This window comes from Octopus bimaculoides, chromosome 18 (assembly GCF_046866305.1).
Source record: "Octopus bimaculoides isolate indiv1 chromosome 18, ASM4686630v1, whole genome shotgun sequence".
In the NCBI taxonomy this organism is placed as follows: Eukaryota; Metazoa; Mollusca; class Cephalopoda; order Octopoda; family Octopodidae; genus Octopus; species Octopus bimaculoides.
Window position 1 is genome coordinate 17,701,401 of NC_142945.1, and position 25,218 is coordinate 17,726,618.

The window sequence follows — 25,218 nt, forward strand, 5'->3', positions numbered from 1 at the left end:
TAGAATTTCCTCATTTTCTAACTTTAAAATGTTCCCTGAATGGAATGGAATCTATTCCAAAAATATTTTTCAAAACCACACATTTAGAAATGTCAGTTTCTCGTTATCTTTAATTATTTTTCTGTTTTATTAGTATTTCTCATTAATTTTACTCCTATATTTTTTCCCCCTTTGGAATTTCTGATGTTAATTAACTTCTGATAAATTAGGCAGAAACATTGTTATGTAATGCTTTTTATTTTCTTTAATAATAGTAGTTTCAAATTGAGAAAACTCAAGGCAAATGTTTCACTGCAGATTAATTTACAAATAAGATGCAAGGAAATTTCTATTTTTGCTAATTTATTAGAATTCTATTTATTCTAGGTTTGCTCAATTAGGGTTGATGCAGGGCTTGAAAACAGAAGGTTAAAATGTCACCAGAGTTGGTATTCCTTTCTATAAATTATCAGTGTTCTAGATCAGGCCAATCAATGATTCTATACTCCCTACCTTCTTTTTCTTTTAATGTACTATTATCTTCTTAAAGGTGGTAAGGAAAGAAAATCAGTATTAATACTAATTAATGGAAGATGGATAAAAGTGTGATTACTACCGAAAATTAGTTCACTATATTGTCTGTTGCTAACATATATGTTTTAACAAACTCACTGGTTAGTCACGACACCAGTGCCTGTTTTGGCACCATTTTTCTATATCTCACTGGTGGGGAGATGAGTCACTGCTATCTCTAGCAGTCAAACATTGACAAGAAAGATCAAGGAAGGTTGAAATCATGTGATCTGGTGGTCTTGCTACTGGAGATGGTGGGGATTTATCTCTCCATTAGTGATATAAACAAGCATGCTTTTTGCACCAAAAGCCAATATGAGTTTCTCACATGGTATCTACCACAGTATAGTTTGTCCTATCAGAACATCCATGTTCAAGTGGAGATAATATTACCTCTCTCTATATTGTCTGTATTTGTAAAAGGTAAACATCTTAAAATTGAGTCTGATGTAAGGAATAATTGTTAGGGTTTAGTGGTGGGGGTGGGTATGGTTGTCAATGGTTGTGTCTAGATGAGGTGGAAGTTGGTGAGTTTTTAACATTTAAGTTATAACTTCTAGATTGTATTAGAAAAAATAAATTTTATTTCATATTGTCTCCTATGCCATTAATACGAGGTCTGATCAATAAGTATCCGGATTATTGTCATAGTAACAAAGCTAAAGTTCACAGAATAAAGCCATGTGGCAAAGATTGACTTTGAACTCTGCTGTGCATGTGCAGTAAGTTTTAACATTCTAACTCATTTCTGCTGTTTACAACAGTGCTTGGAAGGAAAGTGTGTAACATGTGACCATCGCATTGACCATGACAAAAAGTTGTCATGGCGATACTTGCTCAGAGGCCTATGCAAAATTAGAGAACGTGTGTGGAAAGGAATGTATGAGTCACACACAAGTGTACGATGGTTCAGACGTTTCTAAGATGGTCGATAGTGACGAATGTTGTGGGAGACCCGAACCAGCAGAACTGAGAAAAACATTGCAGATGTGTGTGCAGCTGTGAGGGAAAAATCATCGAATTACCATCCATGAGTTATCAGAGGATCTACAGATTAGTTATGGTTCAGTTCAGTCCATTATCACTGAAGATTTGGGTATGAGACACGTGTCTGCCAAGTTTCCGCTAAAACTGCTTTCAGCTGACCAAAAAGACACTCAGGTTTCTGTTGCACAAGATCTCCTTGATTGTGTCAAGAATGCTGAAAACTTATTGAAAACTTTGCGTTGGCCTCTGAACAGCTATCGCCAAGCTTTTGGCAAAATTTGATGCAGATTCTCTGCTCAACTTTCTTTGTCATAGTCAATGCAGTGATCACACACTACACATCTTCCTTCCAAGCACTATTATAAACAGCGGAAGTGGGATAGAATGTTAAAACTTAGTGCACATGCACAGGAGGGCTCAAGGTCAGTTTGTGCCAAGTGGCTTCACTCTGCATGCTTCAGCTTCTTTACTCTGGCAACAGTCTGGATACTTATTGATCAGACCACATATCTACTTAGAAGACTGCTAAGTAAATATTGCCATTTCACTTCAAATCTTAGCTAGTAAAAAGAATGGTTGACTATAACCCATTTGATATCAACTATTCTAAAACTACCCCTGTTTCTATGAAACAAGAAACATAGTCTGTTGAGGTATTCACGTCACACAACCTTCCATCATAATTTTACGTAAGATTTCTTTTAGTAACATTCTAAACACTAAATTACTAATGTTTACTTTAATAAATCCCACCAAAATTTGCCTGTTTAATATTTAATTGTAAGATATAGACAATGTGTTTCATTGGAAACCTAGCCATGAATGGGTTAAACAGATTGGCAAATATGCAAACTAAGAATCTAGAGAAAGTGTTGTCATTATGGTAACCTGGTGAAATTGTTGCCTCAGTATAAAAACAAAATAATTATTTTAAATTATTCTGATTAATTTGTTATAAAATTAGACCCACATAGATGTCAGTCTGAGATTGGCTTAAGTTCTTTGTCATTGATTACCTAGTGATTATTAGCACTGTTATGTCACCAAAGACTGGCCTTTGTACTTGCTTGTACTGCATTCATGGTAAATAAGCTGTTTGTTTTCTTCAAACTTCCTTAACTGCAATTGGAGCATGAAAAATAATTTTTTAAAAAACATTGTATGCAAATGCAATCAACTGTCTCAACCAAACAAGTTACATTAATAATGAAGATTTGAACTTCCTCTAAAATGTCGTTTTGGTATTAATTTCTTTGAGTTCACACTTGAACCATAAGAAAGCACCTGAACCTTTTAATCCCTCTTAAATCCCTGAACTGCTGTGTTCTCTGTGAATTTAGCAAACCAATGTTGCAATTCATCAAATCTACTTCCCATAAGTCTGTTGCTTTTCACTGTGTAAATCCTTCTAAGAACTTCACTTCAGTGTCTGACCTTATCATTTACATTTGTACTTTGCTACTTTGACATAGTTTTCTGTTCGTATTGCTTCAAATCAGATTTTCAATAGTTGAAGATGGAAGGATTAACAACTTCATTTACCTTATTCTTCAACTTGAGGTTAAATCTTTCAAGATTTTACATAATTTTTTCCCCTTTTCCTTTTACGATTTTACTTGAATTTTCAAAGAGGCAAAAAAAAAAAAACAAATACAATTTCAAATAAGCCTTATGGTTTTCTCATTCTTTTTTTATTATGATTCTGTCTTATATGAATAGTTTTTCATATTTTATTCCCTCTTTCTTTAGCTTTTTGTCTCTTTCCCTCCTTTTCTTTCTCCCCTTTTTCACTCTCTTGCTTTCTTTCTTCCCCACTCCTGTTTGTTGTCCTCTCCTGTCTCTTTTATTTATTTTTTATTTTTTGCCCTCCTGTTAATCCCCCCCCCCTCTCCTGTTTTTCCTTTTTATTTGCCCACTTGCCTCCTTCTGTTTACCCTTTCCTGCTATTCATTCTTGCTATCTTTCTCCCATTTTTATTACTTCTGTTTCTCTCCCTATTTTCTCACCCCCTCTACCACACCCACTCCTTACTCTCTTTCTCTCTCATTCCTTTCCCCACTTCTCTCTTTTCTCCTGTTCTTCCTTTTTCTGCCTTCTCCCTATTCTCTCTCTCTCTCTCTCTCTCTCTCTCTCTCTCTCCTCCCTCCCTCTCCCTTTAATTTTATTTCCTTTCTGTTCCTTTTACATCAGCTCTCTTGCATGTTTTGCAAGAATTATTTAAATCATTGATATCAGCTTTTATTAACAATGATATTGAGGTTTTATAACAGTTGTAAACCTGCTAGCTGCAGTCAAGCATTCTCATACTTGATCTGGTTAATCTTAGTGCACAACCATGGTTCTTAAGCAATGGAGCTAAAAATATGTTTAGACAGACTGGCTGTATGTGTATGCTTCATGTTGAATGTTTCTTTTTGTAGTTCTGTCTGCTGTCATGCAACATAACTTCTTGCGTATTTCTGAAATATGTACAAGTTGTTATATAGCATTCTCTACACTAGCTAATCAATCTATATCTGACCTTCATAGAAAATCAATAATTCCTATCTATATCAATATTGATGAAAACTGAATTTTTCTTCATATCTTTTTCTCCACTTTCTATTCCTGCATGTTGACACCTTTGTGTAGAAACACCAAATCAAATTGCTCAGAATTAAAAAAAAAAAAAATTTTTTAACACTCACAAAATATATTATCACTAATTATTTTATGTCCAATTCCATTACTGTTTAAAATGATGTTGAATATAAAAATATTAAACAACATATGCTTCTTTTTTGTATCTCATTTTCTTTTTGTGGGTGTTTGTATGTGAAAATATTGACTTTGTTTTGATAAATACTTAACACTCTTCCACACTAGCAGTTTGTGAGGGTGTCACTTTTCACACACACATGCATAATCAGATTTAATTTGATGGCCTAGATAAAGACATTTAGATGGGCAAAAAAGTATTAATTTAATAATTACTTGCTAAGTTTTATCAAACTTTTGCTCAAATTTTCATTGTTTTGATATTCGTCAACAGGAAGTGTCAAACAGCAGAAAAATAAAATATTTTCAATTAATGTAGATGCTGGATCCTGTGTTTGTTGTTATAAAAGTATAGTTTAAATATTTCTTTAGCAATTCTATAAGATAGTGAAATGTTCTCATTGGAAGCAAATGAGTAGATTGTGTGTGTGAGTGTGGGTGGGGTTTCCAAACAACCTCATGATGTTATCTATAGTAAATTATTTATCTTCTGAAATTGAATATGATACCTTTATATTATCATAATTTGTTAGGTTTTTTCTCTTCTACTTTAAATAACATCTTCCCATTGAAGATGTGTCTGTGTTGCAATAGAATCTCAGTGTACTAAATGTCTTCATATGATTTTCAAAAATGTCTTGATGTGCTATTTGATGAATGTCATTCCAATGAAAAACTTTGAGTAATGGAAGAGTAGTTAATTATGTATGTGCATAAAGAAATAGAGAGATAGCTATCCGGTTAAGGTGCTAGACTGTTGATCACAAAGTTATAAGTCTCATGATTATAACAATTGATTTATCCTTATCTTTTGGTTCAGCTAGACTGACTGATAGCTAGTTTCACTTCTACTTAACACTTAAGCAGTTAGGAAGGAAGGACATTCAGTTGTTGATACAGTTGCTCCAGCAAAAAAACAACACACTCATGGTTGAAAACAGCCAAAATAAAAAAATAAAAAAGAACTTTTGTTTTATCAACACAATATATTGTAATTTGAGAATATCCATCAATTTACAATAACAACCTTACTGTATAATCATTTATTTCTTACTAACTATCACTCAACCTTTTCTTCATTAGAGTAATTGTTTAACTCTACATCATTAAGAGTCAACAAGGAGTCTCTCTACATGGACATTCAACTTGTTAGTAATAACAATTAACACCATACCCATTTTAAAAGAAAGACACTGTGGGTTATATAGTCTGGGGTACACTATTGTTTAAAAGAAAAGTTAGTTGGTCACATTTAAAACACTTTGATCATGGACCTATTCTAGTATTCAGTCTTAATATTAATTATTCTTTTTACTCTTTTACTTGTTTCAGTCATTTGACTGCGGCCATGCTAGAGCACCACCTTTAGTTGAGCAAATCGACCCCTGGAATTATTCTCTGTAAGCCTAGTACTTATTCTATCGGTCACTTTTGCCAAACCGCTAAGTTACGGGGATGTCAACACACCAGCATCGGTTGTCAAGTGATGTTGGGGGTACAAACACACACATATATATACATATACATATGTACGATGGGCTTCTTTCAGTTTCCATCTACCAAATCCACTCACAAGGCTTTGGTCAGCCGAGGCTATAGTAGAAGACACTTGCCCAAGGTGCCACGCAGTGGGACTGAACCCGGAACCAAGTGGTTGGTAAGCAAGCTACTTACCACAGCCACTCCTGCGCCTATAAATTACCCAAGTAAATTATAGAAACATTTCAGACCTGTATGTATATTCAGGTACATGCACATATATGTCAGTACAAGTTATTGGGAAATGAATCCCTTAGTGTTTGGAAGCAGCAGTTGAGGAGTTGGGTTGGTGTGGAAGTAAATAGATTGCAAGAAAATATATATGTCACATTCTTTTATTCTACTGGTTTCAGTCACTGAACTTCAGTCATATTGAGGTGTCATCAAAGGCTCGGTAGATCACATTGCCCCTCCCCTAGTACTTATGTTATTGATCTATATCAGTGGTTCCCAAACTGAGTCGTGACCCACTGATGGGTCACGAACAGAATCCTAGTGGGTTGCAAAAAGTTATAAAATTACGCATTAGCTTTGATTAACTGCTGTCTATCGAGATAGTTCAAGACTCATGTTTTCAATACCAGACTGGTTGTTTTATCAAGCAGTAGGCTTTTTTAATTCTATTATTGAGCGTAGCAAGAAACAGGCTCATCCTTCTCACAGGCCTCAATGAAAATGTAATCTGAAATAAATTTGTTTCTTTCATTAATGTTTTTACCCAGTAGAGTTAAGTGGGTCACCATAAACTGGTGTCATAAATAGTGGGTCGCGTCTCTAAAAAGTTTGGGAACCACTGATCTATATATTTTAAATTGTGAAGTTTGGCATTTTTTCATACAATGCTGCTTCTTTAAACAATACTGGTTTTGAAGTAAATGCAAACATGTATATACATGACTCTTAAAGTGTCAATAGCTGTGGTAGGACACTACCCAAGATGCTGTGCAGTGGGATCAAACCCAGAACCACTTACTTGCAAAGGAAATTCATCAGCTACACAACCATGTCAGTAATTCTGCCACAGCTGTCAGATATTATAATTGTTTGTATGCAATAATACTGTTCAAATGTAAATAATCTTTAGAAATCATCCAAGCTTTTAATTTTGTCATTTTCTTCTCTTAAGAGCATAGTATTTGAAGCATCAAAAATTATTAATAGACGTGATGGGGTTAAGAGAGAGAGGAAACAAGATGACTGATGAGCAGCCAGTAAGTTTTGAATAGCAGAATTCCATTTAGGAGAAAGAGAGGACAGAGCATAACCTGACAGGAACTGGAGTGGTTGATGTTTAACCCTAGGTCAATATTGATAAAGTAGTTTTGTGTTCAAAGTTGTTTCAACCATGACTGTCTTTTTATATATCAAGACTACGTTTTCTAGTGTATCTTTCCATTTTATGATAGTTAAGTGTCAATAGATTTTACTTGCTATTTCTAACTGGTTGAGTGATCATGTACAAGTTCTTTCTTTAGAGTTGTTTAACCCCAGATCAGCCCTGATTCAGCAGATCTATGATCAATCATTCCAGCCATGAATGGCTCATTTTTTTTACCCCACCGCCAAATTTTTTTTCACTCGTGACAAGATTATCCAATGTGTCCTCCTCCTTTTTTAAGATGGTCGGATTGAGATTTGACTGCTATTTTTTGTAGGTTGAATGACTGTATAGGGGTTCTTACATTGGATTGTGACTCATTATGGTTATTAGCTATTATACATGTAGTTATTGAGAACAAAAGATAGCATGTCATCTGTATCGCTTTAAAGTCAGTGAGTTAAACTTGGCTATCTTAATCAGTAAAGTGATAAAGCTGGTCTTTTGCCATGTTCTGTTTCTTGTAATTATAATTTTAATGATAATTTTGACTAGTTGTCTTTGAAATAATGTTTTGTTTTTGCAAGACTCCATAAGGTTGTTTGTTTATAGGTCATTTTGTTTTTTGTGACAGGAAATGTGGAGTCATTCATGAAGTTTAGAATATTTAATTTTAATGTTATCATATTTAATCTTATTTAATATTTAATTTGCAAGTAAGGCAGTAAGCTGGTAGAATCATTTGTGCACTGGGCAAAATGCTTAGTGGCATTTTTGTCCATCTTTACATTCTGAGTTCAAATTCTACCAAGGTTGATTTTAGCTTTCATTCCTTTTGGGGTATATAAAATAAGTACCAGTTGAGCACTGGGGTTGATAAAATCGACTTTCTCCCTCCCTCGAAATTTCTGGCCTTGTGCCAAAATTTGAAACCAACATTTAATTTGCAAGTGGCTAAGACTTGGTCTCTCTCTCTTTCTCTCTCTCTCTCTCTCTCTTTCTCTTTCTCTCTCTCTCTCTCTCTTTCTCTCTCTCTCTCTCTCTTTCTCTCTCTCTCTCTCTCTTTCTCTCTCTCTCTCTCTCTCTCTCTCTCTCTCTCTCTCTCTCTCTCACTTAAGAGTTCAAATTCTGCAAGGTCTTTGATTTTGTCATTCTTTCTAGACAAAAAACAAAAAAACAATAATATACTTGGATTAATCACTTGTCTGCATCACTACTAAGCTTAGCTCTGTTATGTTTTGTAAGTATACCAATATTTACTCACTGTTTATGTAAAGATATTGCACATATTACGCAATTAACTATTTTTTTTTTCATACTTTGCTGATTGTATTTATTTATTTTATCATAGATTTGAATAATTCATTCAGCTTTGATCTGCTCAGAATAACTAAAACAAAAACTGAGACAAGGCAAGCTAATGACTGATTTGGAATGTAATTCAAAATATTAATATTTTAGTCATTCAGTATTGCATATGTCTTTTACTGTCATTTACTCTTTCAAATTCATTTCAGCTATATATATATTTATATAGAGAGTTTTACTAATGCAGTGTCATCTGTCTTTGTTTTATGTTTGCATATTTTTTTCTTCTCACATCAAATATTTTCTTATGTAGTTTTACCTATTTAGTCTTGTTTGTTTATTTTCTTATTTAGACATGGAAATTATTTTTGGTGCGCTCTATAGCTTTTCCAGTTCTTACCAGTTAATGTTCGTTTTGGATCTTTAGTTGTCAATGATTAAAAGAAGAGAAAATAAGCAGGGAAGGTTTGTGAGTGAAGTGCTTAATGCATAGTCAGTGGGGGTGACAGGAGAATGTATGTTTGATTGGAGGTGCTATGTTAGAAAGTTCAGAAGATGAGTAAAGATTATTACAATAATGATTGAGAAAGCAGGGAGGATGCACTTGACATATGGGCAATATGTACAGTCTGTCTTTAATTATTTCTGTTCAACTAGCTTTGTTACACTCCCAAGATCACTCCCATTCACACACACACACATTCACACTCTTGTAAGTACTCTGTCATACATGCTCATATTCACACTCTGGTGTACACACACATACATCCACACTTTAGCCTGAAAGCACACACAGACCTTTGCACTTTGGCATGCATACATGCACTTTCACTCAGCTACATACACACATTCTCTTGCTGGCACATCTATATGCACAGTTGTGCATTTACACATGTGCCAGGATATTTACCTGCATGCTGACATATTTTCACACATGCTGGCACACTTTCTGTCACACATGCTGGCACACTTTCTGTCACACATGCTGGCACACTTTCTGTCACACATGCTGGCACACTTTCTGTCACACTCACTCGCTATCTTTCTTAGCTTTTAACTTACTAGTTTGCATATTGGGTTATTATATTGGCATGAGTCCACACACTTGTAAGGAAATGTCTTGACAGTTGAATCAACTACATTATATGATTTATCAACTCTGGAAGATGAAAGGCTATGTTAGTTTGGATAGAATTTGAATGTAGAATGTTGAGTCAAAACTAAATACTCTACTGTTGATTTGGCTGTTTACTTGGTGCAATTTTGTATAGTTTTTAAAGAAAAATATTATCTTTAAGCTTAATTAGCTATATTGTCATTAGATTTTACTGTTAACAAATGTCAGCATATCTTTTTCTTTTTTTTTTTTTTGTAGATTGCGTATCTTGTTCTTAATTATTGCAATTGTTAGTTTTCAAGAACAAATAGTTTAACCCATTCCAACATGTAAATGATATTTAGCTATAAATCTTACTAAAAACTTAATACTGAAAAATTACTATTAACATTAACATCTCTATTAATGACCAGTGGTCTATAATTTTTTTTTTTTTTTCATTATTTTGACTTGATATGTTCAATGAATATTTTAATTTGTGGGCGATATGTATAACCATGCAATTTATATAGGTAAAAATAAAATGTTATTTGTTTATCATTTTAACATTTCTTTCTTCTCTGTGCTGCCATGAGTCGGCCATGTCTGTACAACAAGTTTGTCTTGATTTTTTTTTTGTGTTTTATGTGCTGCTTATACAAAACCAGTCATCAATAAAGCCCAATACATAGAATTGGTTTTGCCACTTGATATATGATTATATACAATTTTATTCTAAAAAATATACTGTCATTTATTTTGTTCTTTTTATGCAATTTCTTGCTTCCTTGGCTGATTTTGTTGTATTGATCAATATGAAGACATCTGAATGAGAAACTAAACATATAAACTCGGGGAATATCTGGGAGGGCAGGGTCTGCTAATGCTTCTATTGCTGCAAGACTTCTTTTTCTTTTCCTTTCTTTTTTTCTGTTTCTGTTTTTTTTTTTTTATTGCTTTCCTCTTTAAGCTATCTATAGATGTATATCAGCATTCTGCATCTGACAGCAACAATGTTTTACACATGCTGCATTATCCTTTGGATGAGACTTATTTCCTATTCAGTCTTTGATCGACCCAGTTTCTTAAATACAAAAATAAGAAGCAAAAAACTTTGACTATTTATAAAGTACATTCACATCCATACTGTCTTCATTTATTATTTAACTTCTACTTGTACATTGTGTTGAAGTATGTAGATTTATTCCCTGTTAGTTTTTTTAAACAAGTAAATATTCTTATGTACAATATCTCCACAATTATTGTCCACTTTTTATTTTTACTGATATCATACACTTTCCTTCTGAAGTCTGTTTCAATACTTCTATTTCTTTCACACACAAATATTCAGCTCATTTTAGAAACTGTGCACTATAAAATCATCTCTTGACATGTTTTTTTTTTCCTTCTCTTCAGCTGCAGAGAATTAATTTCTATTAAAATTTTCAATATCTCATTCAGGGTTATTTCCCATTTTATAAACATCTAACTAACCCTATTATACAGAAACATATGCAAAACTATTTTCTAATTATTGATGGATGGTAGTCTAGTAATAGTATTAACTTGGAATAGCTTTAATTTCTGTCAGTACTAATCTGGTTAGTCAAACTAAGTTAATCCAAACCCACAAACACAAAACAGGTGGTTACATGCTGATAACAGAGTATATCTAATTAAAATTTAAACAGATATTTCCAAAATAGTTTTTTCTTTTTCTTACCTGAGATACCAAGATATATGTGTGTTTTCATAAGTGTGTGCAGAGGTATAGTTGTGTGATTTAATAAGTTCTTATTGCAAATATACGGTTTTGTGTTGAATAATAACTTGAGTGGAATTTGGTAGACAGAAACTGTAGAAAAGCCCATTGTGTGTGTGTGTGTGACACACACATACATATGCACACGTGCCTCATATGGACTCCTCTGAATGCATCTCAGTTTATCTAAATTGAAGTATAACCCAGAAGAAAGGTTTGACAAATCATTATAGACAATTATAATTCAGTGTTGTGGCAAGCGTGTTTGTGTTGGTGTAAAAACAGGATGGTCAAAAATATAGCTTGGCATCTGAACAGATGTGTAGCCATAAAGTAAGTACTTAAGTCTTTCTGATAAATAATGACTCTTGAAGGCAGTGCCCCAAGATGACCACAATCCAATGATTGAAGTTAGAAAACGAAAATATGGTATCCCAGTTTAATTCCTACTTGGTTTTTCTGTATAGGTAATACTTTAAGGAAGGCAAAGTTAACTTGCCTTTCATTTATTTTGAAGTAGCATTTTTTTTGTACACATCTGCACCTTTGTGTGTCGTACACACAAATGCAATATGTATGTGTTAGAGTTAATCTGACACCTGGTTCAATGCCACCACCTACCCTTGGGCATCTTTAGGGACAGTGGACATTGTTGCAAACATTTGAGCTAGGTTTTCTGTCTGAGACATCTCCACATGACTTCCTCTATAATGTTTTATGAAAAATTAATTTTGTCTCATCTGCAACATCTAAAAAAAATATATCATGTAGAATATCTGTAAATATTTTAAAATTTCAAATGAAAAGGGATTAAAAAAATATCTAGATATTTAGGCTTTGACATGTAATCATTTTTTTTTTTAATTAGAACTGCAATATCAAATTACAAGTAGTCTGTTTTGCTTTACTTGTTATTCAGGTCATAGGTTCATTTTGAATTATCTTAAATCCACTTCCTTATAATGATTTTAAGACTTTCTGTGAGCTTTTATTTTATAATTAATTTTGCTGTTGAATGATCATTGATGTATTTTATAGAAATCTTGTTATACTAGCACATAACAGTCTCCAATATTTTTATGCTTATTGGTTTTGTGCTAGCATCAAATATGTATTTTCAGTTCCCATTTTCACTCTCTTTGAAATCTTACCAATACTTTCATATATCACTTGATGCTATTATTTCCATCCACAAAGCCTGACCATATCTGTAAGTCATATTTAGTAGATACTTTCTCTTAAATTTGTTCAACTACAACTGTTACTACCTAAGTTTTGCTTCTAAATATGTACCATCCATAATTATAAATTCTTGAAATAGTCCCCTCCCCTTCCTTTGTAAGTTCTAAAATTTCAACATCGCTCTCTCATCTGCTCTGGTCTGGTTTTCAAATGGAATTATACTTTGGGCAAAACATTCCAAGTTTTGGAGAAATTATGAAAAATATCAATTTATATTTCATTTTAAGACTCAGTCAACTGAAATTTGCAAAAAAAAAAAAAAAAACTTTGTTAAAAATTTGTAAAGATTTAATTACTTTGAAACCCATGGTGCCTTGCACCACTTGCTACAGGCAGAATTTGTCTTAAATACTGACTTTATTTATATATTAGTTGCACATCAACAATGTAGTATATTTTATTTATTTAATATTGAAAAAAAAGTATGTTATTAATATAAGCATAATTATTGTCTTCCCTGTACTACTGAACATAGTAAATATTTATTATATGAGAGAGGGAGAGAGAGAGAGAGAATGTGAAACAATCTACCCTTCACTTTTAGTGATTTTGTGTTGTAAATGTTTTCTCAAGTGGGTTTCATGAAATCTACTGAATTAATGGATAGGTTAGAATGTAATGTGAAATGGGGAAGTAAGACATTTAGCTGCTGTCCACTTATCTAGGAGTTTGTTGTTATTAATGTACTAGCCACAGTGAAAACATTGTAATTCAGATTGTAACAATGAAAGGGCTTTTCACAGGTTAACTAATGGTTTATTATCTTGATGACTATCACAGAGGACAGTGTCCATCAAGTTTACTTGATCATACATTTAAATGTATGATGTATAAAATGACTGTCATACAGGTCCAAACAATAATATTGATCAATGTCAGGATCAGGTGAAAACTCGACAGAGAAACAATTAGTTAACAGTTGAAGTATCTAGGTCAGTGGTTCTCAGCCATTCATAGCTCAGTGACCCCTCTCACCAAATTGCATTTTACAAACACCCTTTCATGTTTTGCAGCATAAAAAATATTCTAATCAAGCAAAAGCCAAACCAACACAATGGTGTATTATTCTCTCCCCCCCCCCCTCCCCCAGTATTTGGCCTTCAGATATTTACATAGACTAGTGTGCCCTATGTTAATTTTTTATGCAAATTAGTAAAGGTAAAAGACTTACTGAAATTATATTATTCCTTGGCACAAAGTCATGTTTCTTCTCACGGATGACACGGTGTGCTATTCATATTTTAAACTCAACAAAGATCTTAATGAAAAAATATGTTGAAATATAAGTAGTATATTTGATTTAAATATTTTATTTTTAAGAAAATCACGACCTGATTGCAGATAGCCACAAAGTGAGTTGTTTTTGTTATTTTTTCTTCCTTTCTTCCACTAGTCACAGAGGCCTAGTACAAACATTATGGCTATCTTTTCCTGATAAACCATTTAAAAAATTTCAAAACAATTTCCAGAACCTTCACTATTTCCAAAGAAATTAAGATCAAAAAAGCTATCTGCATAGAAAAGACTAGTAAGATATTTCTCAAAGTTTATTGGGTTAACCTGAAGATTTATTTAATCCAGTTGATTTTAAACTTAGTAATTAAAAACCATTTACCTGTCCAAGTTAAGACCCAGTGGCCCTTAATGAGCTCACACTGCATCCAAGAGAACACTGCTACCTGGGTTAAGAACCACTGGTCCAGGGGTCCAGGTGAACATTCAGATTAATCATTAAACTTTTAGAAGTGTCTCTCCTTTGCTTTTCCTGTGCACATGACTACCTTGATGTTAATTTGTTTGTAAACAAGCTATGATGGTGATAGTTGTTTTTCGGGGGGGTTTTCGGGGTTTTTTTATCAGAAAAGAAAGGACAGTGCTCATGATCCTTTTGCTAGGCTTCTGAGATTGGAGGATAAAAGGGAGTAAGAAATCCCAACTCCTGGAAACTCTGTTAAAGGCACCTAAAAGCCAGGTGGTTTTGTTAAATTAGGTCATAGTCTCTGTCTCCCAAGTTTCATTCATACAACTTGGGTTGATTTGAGGCTATGGAAGAAGACACTTGCCTTAGGAACATACAGCGGGATTGAACTTGGAATCATGTGATTGCTAAGAAAATTTCTTAACCACAATATCCTGACATATAGGAATTACATTCGCTCACTTATTGATTTTATCATGATATATTCAGGGATTCAAGTTATCTTGTAAATTCAATTAAGGTTTCATTATACATTTATAAGATATTTTAAGCTGGTGAATTAGCTGTGTTATTAGAAAGTTGGATCAAATGACTTGTAGTATTTATTCCTGCTCTCTAAACTCTGTGTTCAAATCACACAGAGATTTACTCCATCTTTCATGATATTCGTCCATTAATATAAAAAAAAATCCCAGTTCAGAATGGTGGATTAGCAGAAGTGTTAGTGTGGCACAGGATACCTTGCAATATCTGTTCTGGCTCTTTGCCTTTCCTTGGGACATCAGTAGTGTGATGAGAGTATACATGGACACTGCTTGTCTTCCACACATAAGAAAAAAAAACATTGCCCTGACCTGTGCATACATGTGTAGATATATGGTCGAGTTTGATTGATGGAGACTCTAGAAGGTATTAGATTTGATTAAACTTAATTTACTGTAGAGGTATAAAGAAACACAAGTATCAAGATATTAAGAATTTAGGGTGGTTTTTTTTGGGGGGGGTTTATTTTGTTTTCTCCCTTTGTTGTTAAATTTAAGAACCTGAATATTTTTGTTTAATCTTTGACAACATAAAGTTAACTATAAATGCTCTACTTCCAAACTAAGGATGAGAACTAACCAAGTATGCCAGGAGTGTTTCTACTGATTGCTTGATAGCATGCAATATTCTAAAACAAACAGTTAAATATTCCAAAGTCAGAAGGTATTTAGTAAGGTTGTCTTTGACAGGTCATTCATGTGTATGTTACTTTGAAAATGTTTCTATCTTTTGATTGTTTCCTTGTTAACAAGTTTTGTAGTATTAAGCATAAATTTCTTAAAAATACATTTGAAAATCTCCAAAATTTAAGTATACCATGATTTCTTGCACAGGTATGAAACTTCATAAGAGAAATATTGTTTGAAGTGGTTCTCTTCTAAATACATTAACTGAAATAATTGCACCTGAAAATTGAAAGCAAATCAAATTTCTAATAGTTATGAACTTCTCCTGCATCTCCACATCCACCAAAAAAACAATTATGTAACACCTGTTACCAATAATGGAAAAATCATATAACTGATATTCTACTTTTCATCTTTTTGCGAATTCATATTTTGAGAATTAGATTAAAGAAAATTAATACCGACTCTTTATGTCTAAGAATATATAATGCAAATTAATGTTTTTCATTAGTTACATGATCAATGTGAAAACCTCCTTTGTATAGAAAAGTAAACAGGTGACTAGAGATGAGGTTTTGTATTGGCATTCTCTAGAGACTTATTTGAATTAGAAATTGCAAAGGAAAGTTTTATGTGGCTTTTAATTAAGGAACACATTAAGGTTTTTGAGATGTGTGCTGCCTGAAAATCTTTTATCACTAAAAGCATCAATCCAGGATTGTGGATTGATAGAATAATTAGGACATTGGACAAGATGACCTTGCAGTATTTGTTCTGGCTCTTTGAGCTCTGACAATAATGCCTGTGACAACACTGATACCAAGTTGTATCAGCTTAAAGTGGTGGCCTTTCCTTTTGGATAAGATAAGTGATGTGGAAAGAGGACACATGCGTGCATGAACAATTGCTAATCTTCCATACAAAAAAATTCCAGATTGATGTCAATGATGTTAGAACAGAATACATTTTAAGAAGCATTCTGATATTGAAAAAAATAAATAAAAGGAAAGATAGTTAGTCAGGCATATAGATTAATAGAAATAATGTCAATCTTGAGTGACACTGTCTTGTAAATTGCACTATTGCAAAATGTGGTCAAATGTTTCTTAGGCAGTATTTATGTTATCACCAAGACAAGGAAATAGTTTAGATGGAGGTTGACATGGATGAAGACGAGAATCTATTGTGGTATAGTGTGAATTAGTACTGGAATGAAGGACATCCAAGAATTAGACAGGGAAATTAATTATTAGGTTAAGGGTGTAAAATATATCAATCCAAGATATATAATTTGATGAATGATGGCTTATCATTGAATGTGCTACTTTATCAATGAATGTGCTACTTTATCAATGAATGTGCAATGGTTAGATGAGTTATCTATTCAATAATGGAGAAAGCTGCTTATTAATTAGGTATGTAACAATTACTAAAAGAAAGCAATTATTAAAGGGTTGACCATCTGGAAATATTTTTATAAATTCATGTTCTAAGAAATTTCCTATAATTTTGATTTCTCAAATTTATTGAATTTTTTTAACTCCAATTTCTCTCAAATTTAAATATTCATTGCATTCACTGCATCCAATTCTTCACAAATTTAGATATTCATTGCATTCACTGCACAGTATTCCATTTTCATTTGCCAAGTCTTTCACTTTCTCTTTTTAAGTTTTAATTCACTATTTGGAATTGGGAATCAAATGTGAAAATATTATCAAGGGGCTAGCAGAAAACCGCCCGGGGGGGGGGGGGCAATATTTCTTCTAGTATATATAATAATACTTATTTTTGCAGAATAAATATTGGCAAATAAATTTCAATTGCATTTTTGCACCTCCTAATTGAAACCAATATTTTCAATGAGTGTAAAAACTTTTTTTGTAGTTCTTTGATATATATATTCATATGTTTTTTTTTTTTATTTACAGGTGCTGTCGACAAGTGCATTTACTAATGTCAAATTGATGGTCTCCAAGTGTCAGTAAAAAGCAAGTACTGACCTTGGGGGACACTAAACCTCCTACAAAACTTGCTAATCTGTGCCAAGTAAACATACTCCCATCATTTCAGTATGGCTGATGGAGAAACATATAAACCACAATGGAATTTGGTAGAGTTCACATTGCTCTCAATTTTTCCTATTCATCTTTCATTCTTTCACATACATAAAGGTATGTACCAGCTGATCTAAAATTTATAAAATGTCTTTAAATCATCTTGAAAACTTTTTGCATGGTTTCTTTTTTCCTTCTTTTTTAAGGCTAAATTAACAAATGTGTATCTTTGTTAGCATAATTTAATGTCCTCTTTCCATGCTGGCATGGGTTGGGCAGTTTGACGGGAGCTGGCAAGTCAGAAGACTGTATTAAGCTGTACTGTTGGCTTTGGCATGGTTTCTACAGCTGGATGCCCTTCCTAATGCCAAACACTTTACAGAGTGAACTGGGTGATTTTTACATGGCACCAGCAGCAGTGAAGTCCTCAAGTAACTTGCAAAATGAGACCCCTCAACTGAGTGGGGAGTAATATTGAGGAAGGTGGCTTTGTACTATGTGATGAGAGGATAGAGTATGAGCAGGAGGAGACAGAAACAGGTATCTTGCAGTTGAGAAAGTACATAGCCACCCTAGTTGGAGGGTGGGGTGAGATGACAATGATGATGAAGATTTGATGGGTTGTATCTCCATATTAAATTGTAATGCCAAGCATTAGAATTGTTAGTCAGTCCTACAACATGTTAGTCAGTCCTAAAACCAGCAAAAGATAAAATTTTTGGATTCCTTTAACAATTTTGTTTCCTTTTTTTTTTTTATGTTAACCTATCATTATTATTTAAATTGACTTTCCCTTTCTTGTTCTTTCTGATGTATCAACACTGAACATAAGAGATTCCTGGTAATTCAAGCTATTTTTCTTAGTTTGCCATTTGCTTAAAATTTAATGACTGTCCTTAATGAGAAAAAAATAGTAACATCATTAGCACATTAATACAACATAAATTGTTTTCTTTGTGAGGATGTCATTTTACATATCCTTTATAGATTTTAAGTTATTCTTGATCCTAAGATCATAACCAGATCCAACTGTCATTAATGGAAAGGCATTCCAACTGTGACCATTCTTGTCTTTTTATCAGTCATAATGTATCTGGGAATATATTATCTGTGTCTTACCTTTTCTTTTTTTTAAAGAGAAATTTGTTCCCTATTTCTAGCAAGTTGAGTGAATAATGGCTCCTGCAAAAAGTAGTAGAAAAGATTGTAAACAGCTGACAACTGGTATGTCAGTGTTCTACTGGGCCTTAATCTTTCTCTGATTTTGTTCAGGATCAATAAAATTTTTACAAATAATATACTAGAGTTCGTTAAATCCTCAAAACAAAGTTGACTTTATGAAATCACTGGTAATATTATAAATAATTTTGTGTAATGTTCTGTAGTGTTCTGTTTTATTGTAATCAAATTAAATAACAATCTGTTAGTGATTATATCTTAAATTATTTTTCTTTTCCATTTCAGATTTGTCAGTGATAATTCATTTCATATTTTTATCAGTGCTTTGTATTCCCCCCTTGTTTCTACAGCTGAAGTTAGGGGGACACTTACAAAAAGGAATTGTGGGAATGCTCTCAACCTATTTTCCTATATGGAAAGGTAAGCTTATTAATAATTATCATCATTATCAACAATTTATGAGGTAATAAGCTGGCACAATCATTAACACTTCAGACAAAATGCTTAGCAGCATTTCTTCCAGCTCTTCATGTTCTAAGTTCAAGTCTTGCCAAGGTCAGCTTTGCCTTTCCTCCTTTCAGGGTTGATAAAATAAAGTACCAGTTAAATACTGGGGACAATGTAACTAACTCATCTCCTCACTTCGAAATTACTGGTCTTGTGCCAACATTAGAAAGAATTATTAACAGATCATAAATAATAATGAACGTGACTGTGTGGTAAAAAGCTTGCTTCCCAACCATATGGTTCCAGGTTCAGTTCTACTGCATGGCACCTTGGGCAAGTGTCTTCTACTATAGCCTCAGGCCAATCAAAGCTTTATGAGTGGATTTGGTAGACAGAAACTGAAAGAAGCCCGTCATATATATGTATATATTTGTGTGTTTGTTCCCCCACCATCACTTGACAACTGATGTTGGTGTGTTTACGTCCCTGTAACTTGGCAGTTCAGCAAAAGAGAGTGATAGAATAAGTACCAGGTTTACAAAGAATAAGTCCAAGGGTCGATTACTTCGACTAAAAGGTGGTGCTCCAGTATGACCACAGTCAAAATGACTAAAACAAGTAAAAGTATAAAAGAATAAAATATTTAGTCCCATTCTTCTAAGTTGTCTTTCCTCTTCTAATAGTGATAAAATAGATACCAGTCATGTAATAGATTAGTTTGACTGGTTTTACCATTTTTCCTTATCAACAAAATGTTATTCTGAATTTATTATTTTAATATCAAGAGTTTTGTATTTGAAATGAAAAAGTAAGAAATATTAATATACTTATAAACTTCCATTTTCTTTTTTTAATTTGAGACTGGCTTTTTAAACACAAAAAAAATTAGGTTTTCTTCAAAGAAATTTTTTTTCACAGGTAAAATATAATTAAACAAATTTCAAGTTTGAATATTTTGTGTGTTCTGTTTTCTTGTAAAATTTTTAATTATTTTTTATTTAATTTGTTGTTTTTCTCCCTCTTTTACTCTCTCTTTCTCTCTCACTCTCTCTCTCTCTCTCTCTCTCTCTTTCTCTCTCTCTCTCTCTCTCTCTCTCTCTCTCTCTCTTTCTCTCTCACTCTCTCTCTCTCTCTCTCTCTCTCTCTCTCTGATAAAACTAGACAATTTTCTCTATAATGCTTCCCAAATAATTAATAGCACTTTTGTGATTTTAAAAGTGCTATCTGTTTACTTATTTTTAGAATTTGTTTCCATATGATTTACACTGCAGGATAACAAATCAATGATTTTGCTGCTTTACAGCAGAATATCTAAAATAAAGCTAAGAATTAAAATTATTTTCATTCCTCCATTGCTTATTTCTTAACTGCTTCAGTTGTGTAGCATAGTCTTTCTTCTTATCCACTGATCTGTTCTTCTGAGAAAGGTTGTAGTTGGCTGATTCAGAGTGATTTTGGTTTACTGGCTAAAGGGTTAGTAGTTTATGTTCTAATCACTACTAGCTTTTTTAACCTAGTTGTACTAGTTACCAATCACAGATTTCTAATTCATTACAGAAGCTGCTTATTCACTGTTTTATCGAACTGGTCCCATTATTTTACTGTGTTGAGGCCAAATTTTCCCCAAAATATTGCTTGAAGTGAAATTGGTTCTTAATATTACAAGAAATGAAAGTTTTTACTTTAGTGCCTCCTATTATTAGGAGTTACAGAACCAAGCTCATATTATCCTTAACCTTTTTCTTTTATTTTTTAACCTGGAGAGGCAGCATATCTAATAATACCCTTTCAAAGACTGGTTGAATTTAATGTATTATTTTTATTGTATATCTCTAGTTTTATGAATAAAGATTCTCTGCTAATCACAAATACAGAAAGTATCCAGATTTCTTTTGAATTTACAAAAGCTTGAAGCTATACTATTATTACTCTCAATTTACGTTTGATAAACTCATTTAATGAACAATTTCTTTCAAATGATCATTATTGCTGTCTGAGTTTTTATAACAAGATTTGGGAATTCTATCCATTATGACATTATAGTTAATGTAATTTAAATTTTGCTTTCATAATCAGTCATTTTGAAATGCCAATGTACTATTGTTGCAAAGATTACACCAGTATTGGACTATTGCCAATTTTCTTCCCTTGAGAAAAGCCATTTTTCTGTTGTTGGTAGATATTTTTGAAACCCCCTATCACTGATTGACACTTTATTTAAAATTACAAAAACTCGTAATTTTCCAAACATTTCCTCATGGTTCAGTTAATAATAATTATTACCTAGCTTTTATGTCTTCGGTTTCCTAACTTTGGTATACAAAATCTCATCATCACAAGACACCATATTCTGCTTTCATGCTTAGGTTTCCTCTGCTTGTTAAAAAAAATAATGTTGCCAGTCTCCAAATTTCCTTATAAATCTCATAACTCTAATCAAATTACCTATAAGTTTTGATTGGGCTAGACACCCTTGTCTTCTGCAATGATTACTCATAATTTATATATGTACTAATTGATAATTCATTAGGTGATGTCTGATCAAGGTTTCTTTTAGAAAACAATTTATGTTGTTGAGTTGGGTAAATTTTGATGTGCACATGTGAATGCATGTTGATGATTATTTAAAACCATGGGTTAATCCTGATTCGGCTGACCTACGATAAAAGGTATTCCAGCCGAGACCTCTCTTATTCCATTTTTTTTTTTTCTCTTTCATACTATGGTAGCTCCCAGGACTCTATGTTCCATGCTCTTCTAAATTTTTAAGACAGTAGGGTGAGATTTGAAGGAGATTTTTGGCAGGTCTAGCAACCACAAGCTGCTCACTCATTGTTTAACAAGCCAACATGTGAAAATGTGATTTAGTATGTTATAAAAGTCAGAGCAGATGTAAGCTTAGAAAACTTTACTAATGCATTGACAGTAGCCAGATAGATTGTTTTATTCAGACATGTCTCTTTGAGACAAAGAACTACAATATCATAAAGTGCTCTCGCCTCTGCACCAGATTCTCATGTTAATCTAAAGAATACTTAACTGTATTTTAAACATAATGTCATTTAGTTTTACATGATTAACTTTTCAGAAAAAATCAAACCTGTGCAGTCCACTTTGTAACTGATAAATAGTTGTTTTTGCTATTGGTATTAGTTTCCTTCCTTCTTTTTTATAATTAGAATGTTGTGATTGAATTTCCATGATTTTGATTTTAAAATGAAAAGGAATTAAAAAAACAAACCTTCATGCAATCAATACATTCACTTATATGTGATCAGTAACTGCTTGGTTATTTTGAATTTTGCTTTTAGTCCTGTCTTATGGATTCATTAATAATTGCTATGACTTGTGGGAATTAACCTCTTTAAATCTACACAGTAATATTGCAATTCACTTCTGAGTTTGCATTTTCTAAGTTTATATATACATATGGTTAAGAAGTTCACTTTGCAACTACAGGTTCAGTTTTTCACTAAGCTGCACCCTGGGCAAGTGTCTTTGAATATTGCCCGGGATCAATCAATGCTTTGTGAAGGAATTTGCTATGTAGAAATACTGTGGCAGCCAATCATATATACATCTGCGTGTGTTGTGTTTATGTCCCATTTACATGACTGTTGAACAAAAGGAGAATGATAGAATAAGTACCAGATTTAAAAATAAGAACTAGAGTTGATTTTATTGACTAAAACCCTTCAAGCCAGTGTCTTAGCATTGCTGCAGTTCATAAATGAAACAAGTACAAAAATATGATAAAGTCTTACAAATGAAATTTATCTGTAATTATTTTGCACACACACACACAGTCATAGCCATCATTTAGGTCTGAGATCCAATGCTATTTACATCCTTTTGTCTGTTAGTACAGTAAAATCTTATCTATTTCTATTAAAAATTTGTATTCTGTGGATTTGCATACTACAGCAATTTTTTTAATTAAAGCAGTTTCATAATGTAGAGCTTCAGTTTCTTACAGTTCTATATTTAAGAGATGAGGAATTATGTACATTATTTACATTCGACGGATATTTGTCCTCATCTTGTTTGTTGTTAACACGTTTCAGCTGATATACCCTCCAGCCTTCTTCAGGTATCTTGGGGGAAATTTCGAACCTGGGTTCTCATTCCTAAGGTATTTTTTGATGTTATTATTATTATTGTTGTTGTTCAGGTCACTGATTGGAATCGAACTCGGAATCTTGGGGTTAGTAGCCCATGGGGTAATATGCCCATGGGGTAATATGCCCATAGGGTAATATACCCATGGGTATATGGTGTAGTGGTTAAGAGCGTGGGCTACTAACCCCAAGATTCCGAGTTCGATTCCAAGCAGTGACCTGAACAATAGTAATGATAATAATAATATCGAAAAATGCCTTAGGAAGGAGAACCCAGGTTCGAAATTTCCCCCAAGACACCTGAAAAAGGCTGGAGGGTATATCAGCCGAAACGTGTTAACAACAAACAAGATGAGGGACAAATATCCGTCTAATATAAATAATGTTTCAGTTTCTTATATAAACTTCTAATATCTAATTCCATTCCTTTGTTTCTTGAACTTACTTACACAGATTACTGATGGTATCGATCATGTTCAGGGATTCCCGCATTGGAGATTGACAGTGACTTCAATGTTTTGGCCTGCTAAGCCATCATCAGGCAGTCCAGAAACTTCGAAATCACTGTCACAACATTCTTGTTTGAGAATGATAAAACATATATATATATATATATATATATATTGCTTAATCAATACCAAAATAGTTTTTTGTGAAATTTGATGCTTCACTTTTTGTACATGTTTCTTATTTTTTTGTTTTTGTTTATTTCTGCAGGTGTAGGCATTGCAGCATTAGTGCATTTAATGTTAATTTGTATATACCAAGGTCCTGTTGTAGCAGAAGTGGCAAGTTATATGTTCATATCTGTAGCACAGCAGCCATATCTATGGGGTACTTGTGACAATTCATGGAATACAAATTACTGTTCTCCAGGTGTTGTAAGGTAAGATTTCCTTAAGTATATGCCCTATTTTATAATGGAACTCTTTAGTATTATTTTATATCGCAACAGGCATGAATGAAGGGTTAAATATTCCACTTCTCTGTCATGAGAGAAGGGTTTAGTTTCAATCTCACAGTGATAACACTTTTAGCAAGTATTTTCTTCTATATATTCTTGAGTGAAATTAGGTTAGCAAAAACTGTGAGGAAGCTCACTGGATGAACTAGAGCTGTAATTCAAAAGGTTGGCTTCATCACAATGTCACACTAGGTATGCCTGAGAATTACATTAAGGATACATGTATTTGTGCGTTACTCAGCTACTTGCACTATAATATAACAGTTCCATTGATTGAGCCGTCGGATCAAAGCAGGCATTACATAGTAATTCTTAATTACATCGTGGCTCTCAGAAGTGTGTGGCTTGTAGGTCATTGGAATTTTGAAGGCTGCACAAAAAAGAAAATTATGTTGGCCAAATATTATCACAAAAGCGATGACACGATTTTTTTCTCTTTTTTTTTTTTAACCTTTTTACAACTACATTAATGATGATATTCTCTCATCTCCTACCATCATATCTTAATTAGAGCACTACAATAATTCTGCTACAGGTTGATTAGTGATTTCATCAGATGAAAGGTGCCATAAACAACAGTGTGAAAAGAAATCAATATTTGATAATGAACATTGTGTTACTTTTTTCTGTCTTCCCTACTACTTATATTGAAATAGAGGTGTTTTGTGACCTATTTTTCAATTTGTTGCAGTTCTATAACTGGTTTGCCAGAAATGACAAAGAGATCAGCATATGAATTCTATACGTTAGTATTATTTCTTTAACTCTTCTATATTTTCTATATTATATTAACAGTATTTATTTTAAATTTTTTTAGCTTTTTTACTTCACCAGCAGTTATGTTATTTTCTTCATAATTGTATAATTTCGCTTCGTTTTCTATAATTTACTTCATTAAATTATGAGTCTAGTTTAATGTAATTAGCAGTGTGCTTGTTTATTACATCTTTCTCAGTGAGTAACCAACAGACTTGATTGCCAATTTCTGAACATAGGTTTGATTCATTCCTCATAAACTTTATTC

The 25,218-nt window shown here is 32.9% G+C and overlaps 1 protein-coding gene across 4 annotated transcripts in view; it reads left to right on the forward strand.

Annotated features, from left to right (window-relative positions):
* LOC106873750 (sodium- and chloride-dependent GABA transporter 1) overlaps positions 1-25,218 on the forward strand; it is a 227,901-nt gene that overhangs the window by 177,541 nt on the left and 25,142 nt on the right. For 3 of the 4 annotated variants that reach the window (XM_089365878.1, XM_014921248.3, XM_089365879.1), the window contains 4 exons: positions 17,361-17,603; positions 18,951-19,085; positions 23,948-24,116; positions 24,886-24,939. In XM_089365878.1, coding sequence (XP_089222004.1) covers positions 17,504-17,603; positions 18,951-19,085; positions 23,948-24,116; positions 24,886-24,939 — 458 coding nt within the window. In that variant the 5' untranslated portion in view covers positions 17,361-17,503. Of the gene's footprint in view, positions 1-13,881; positions 13,914-17,360; positions 17,604-18,950; positions 19,086-23,947; positions 24,117-24,885; positions 24,940-25,218 lie in introns of all 4 variants that reach the window. The other variant, XM_089365880.1, reaches the window with a different exon arrangement.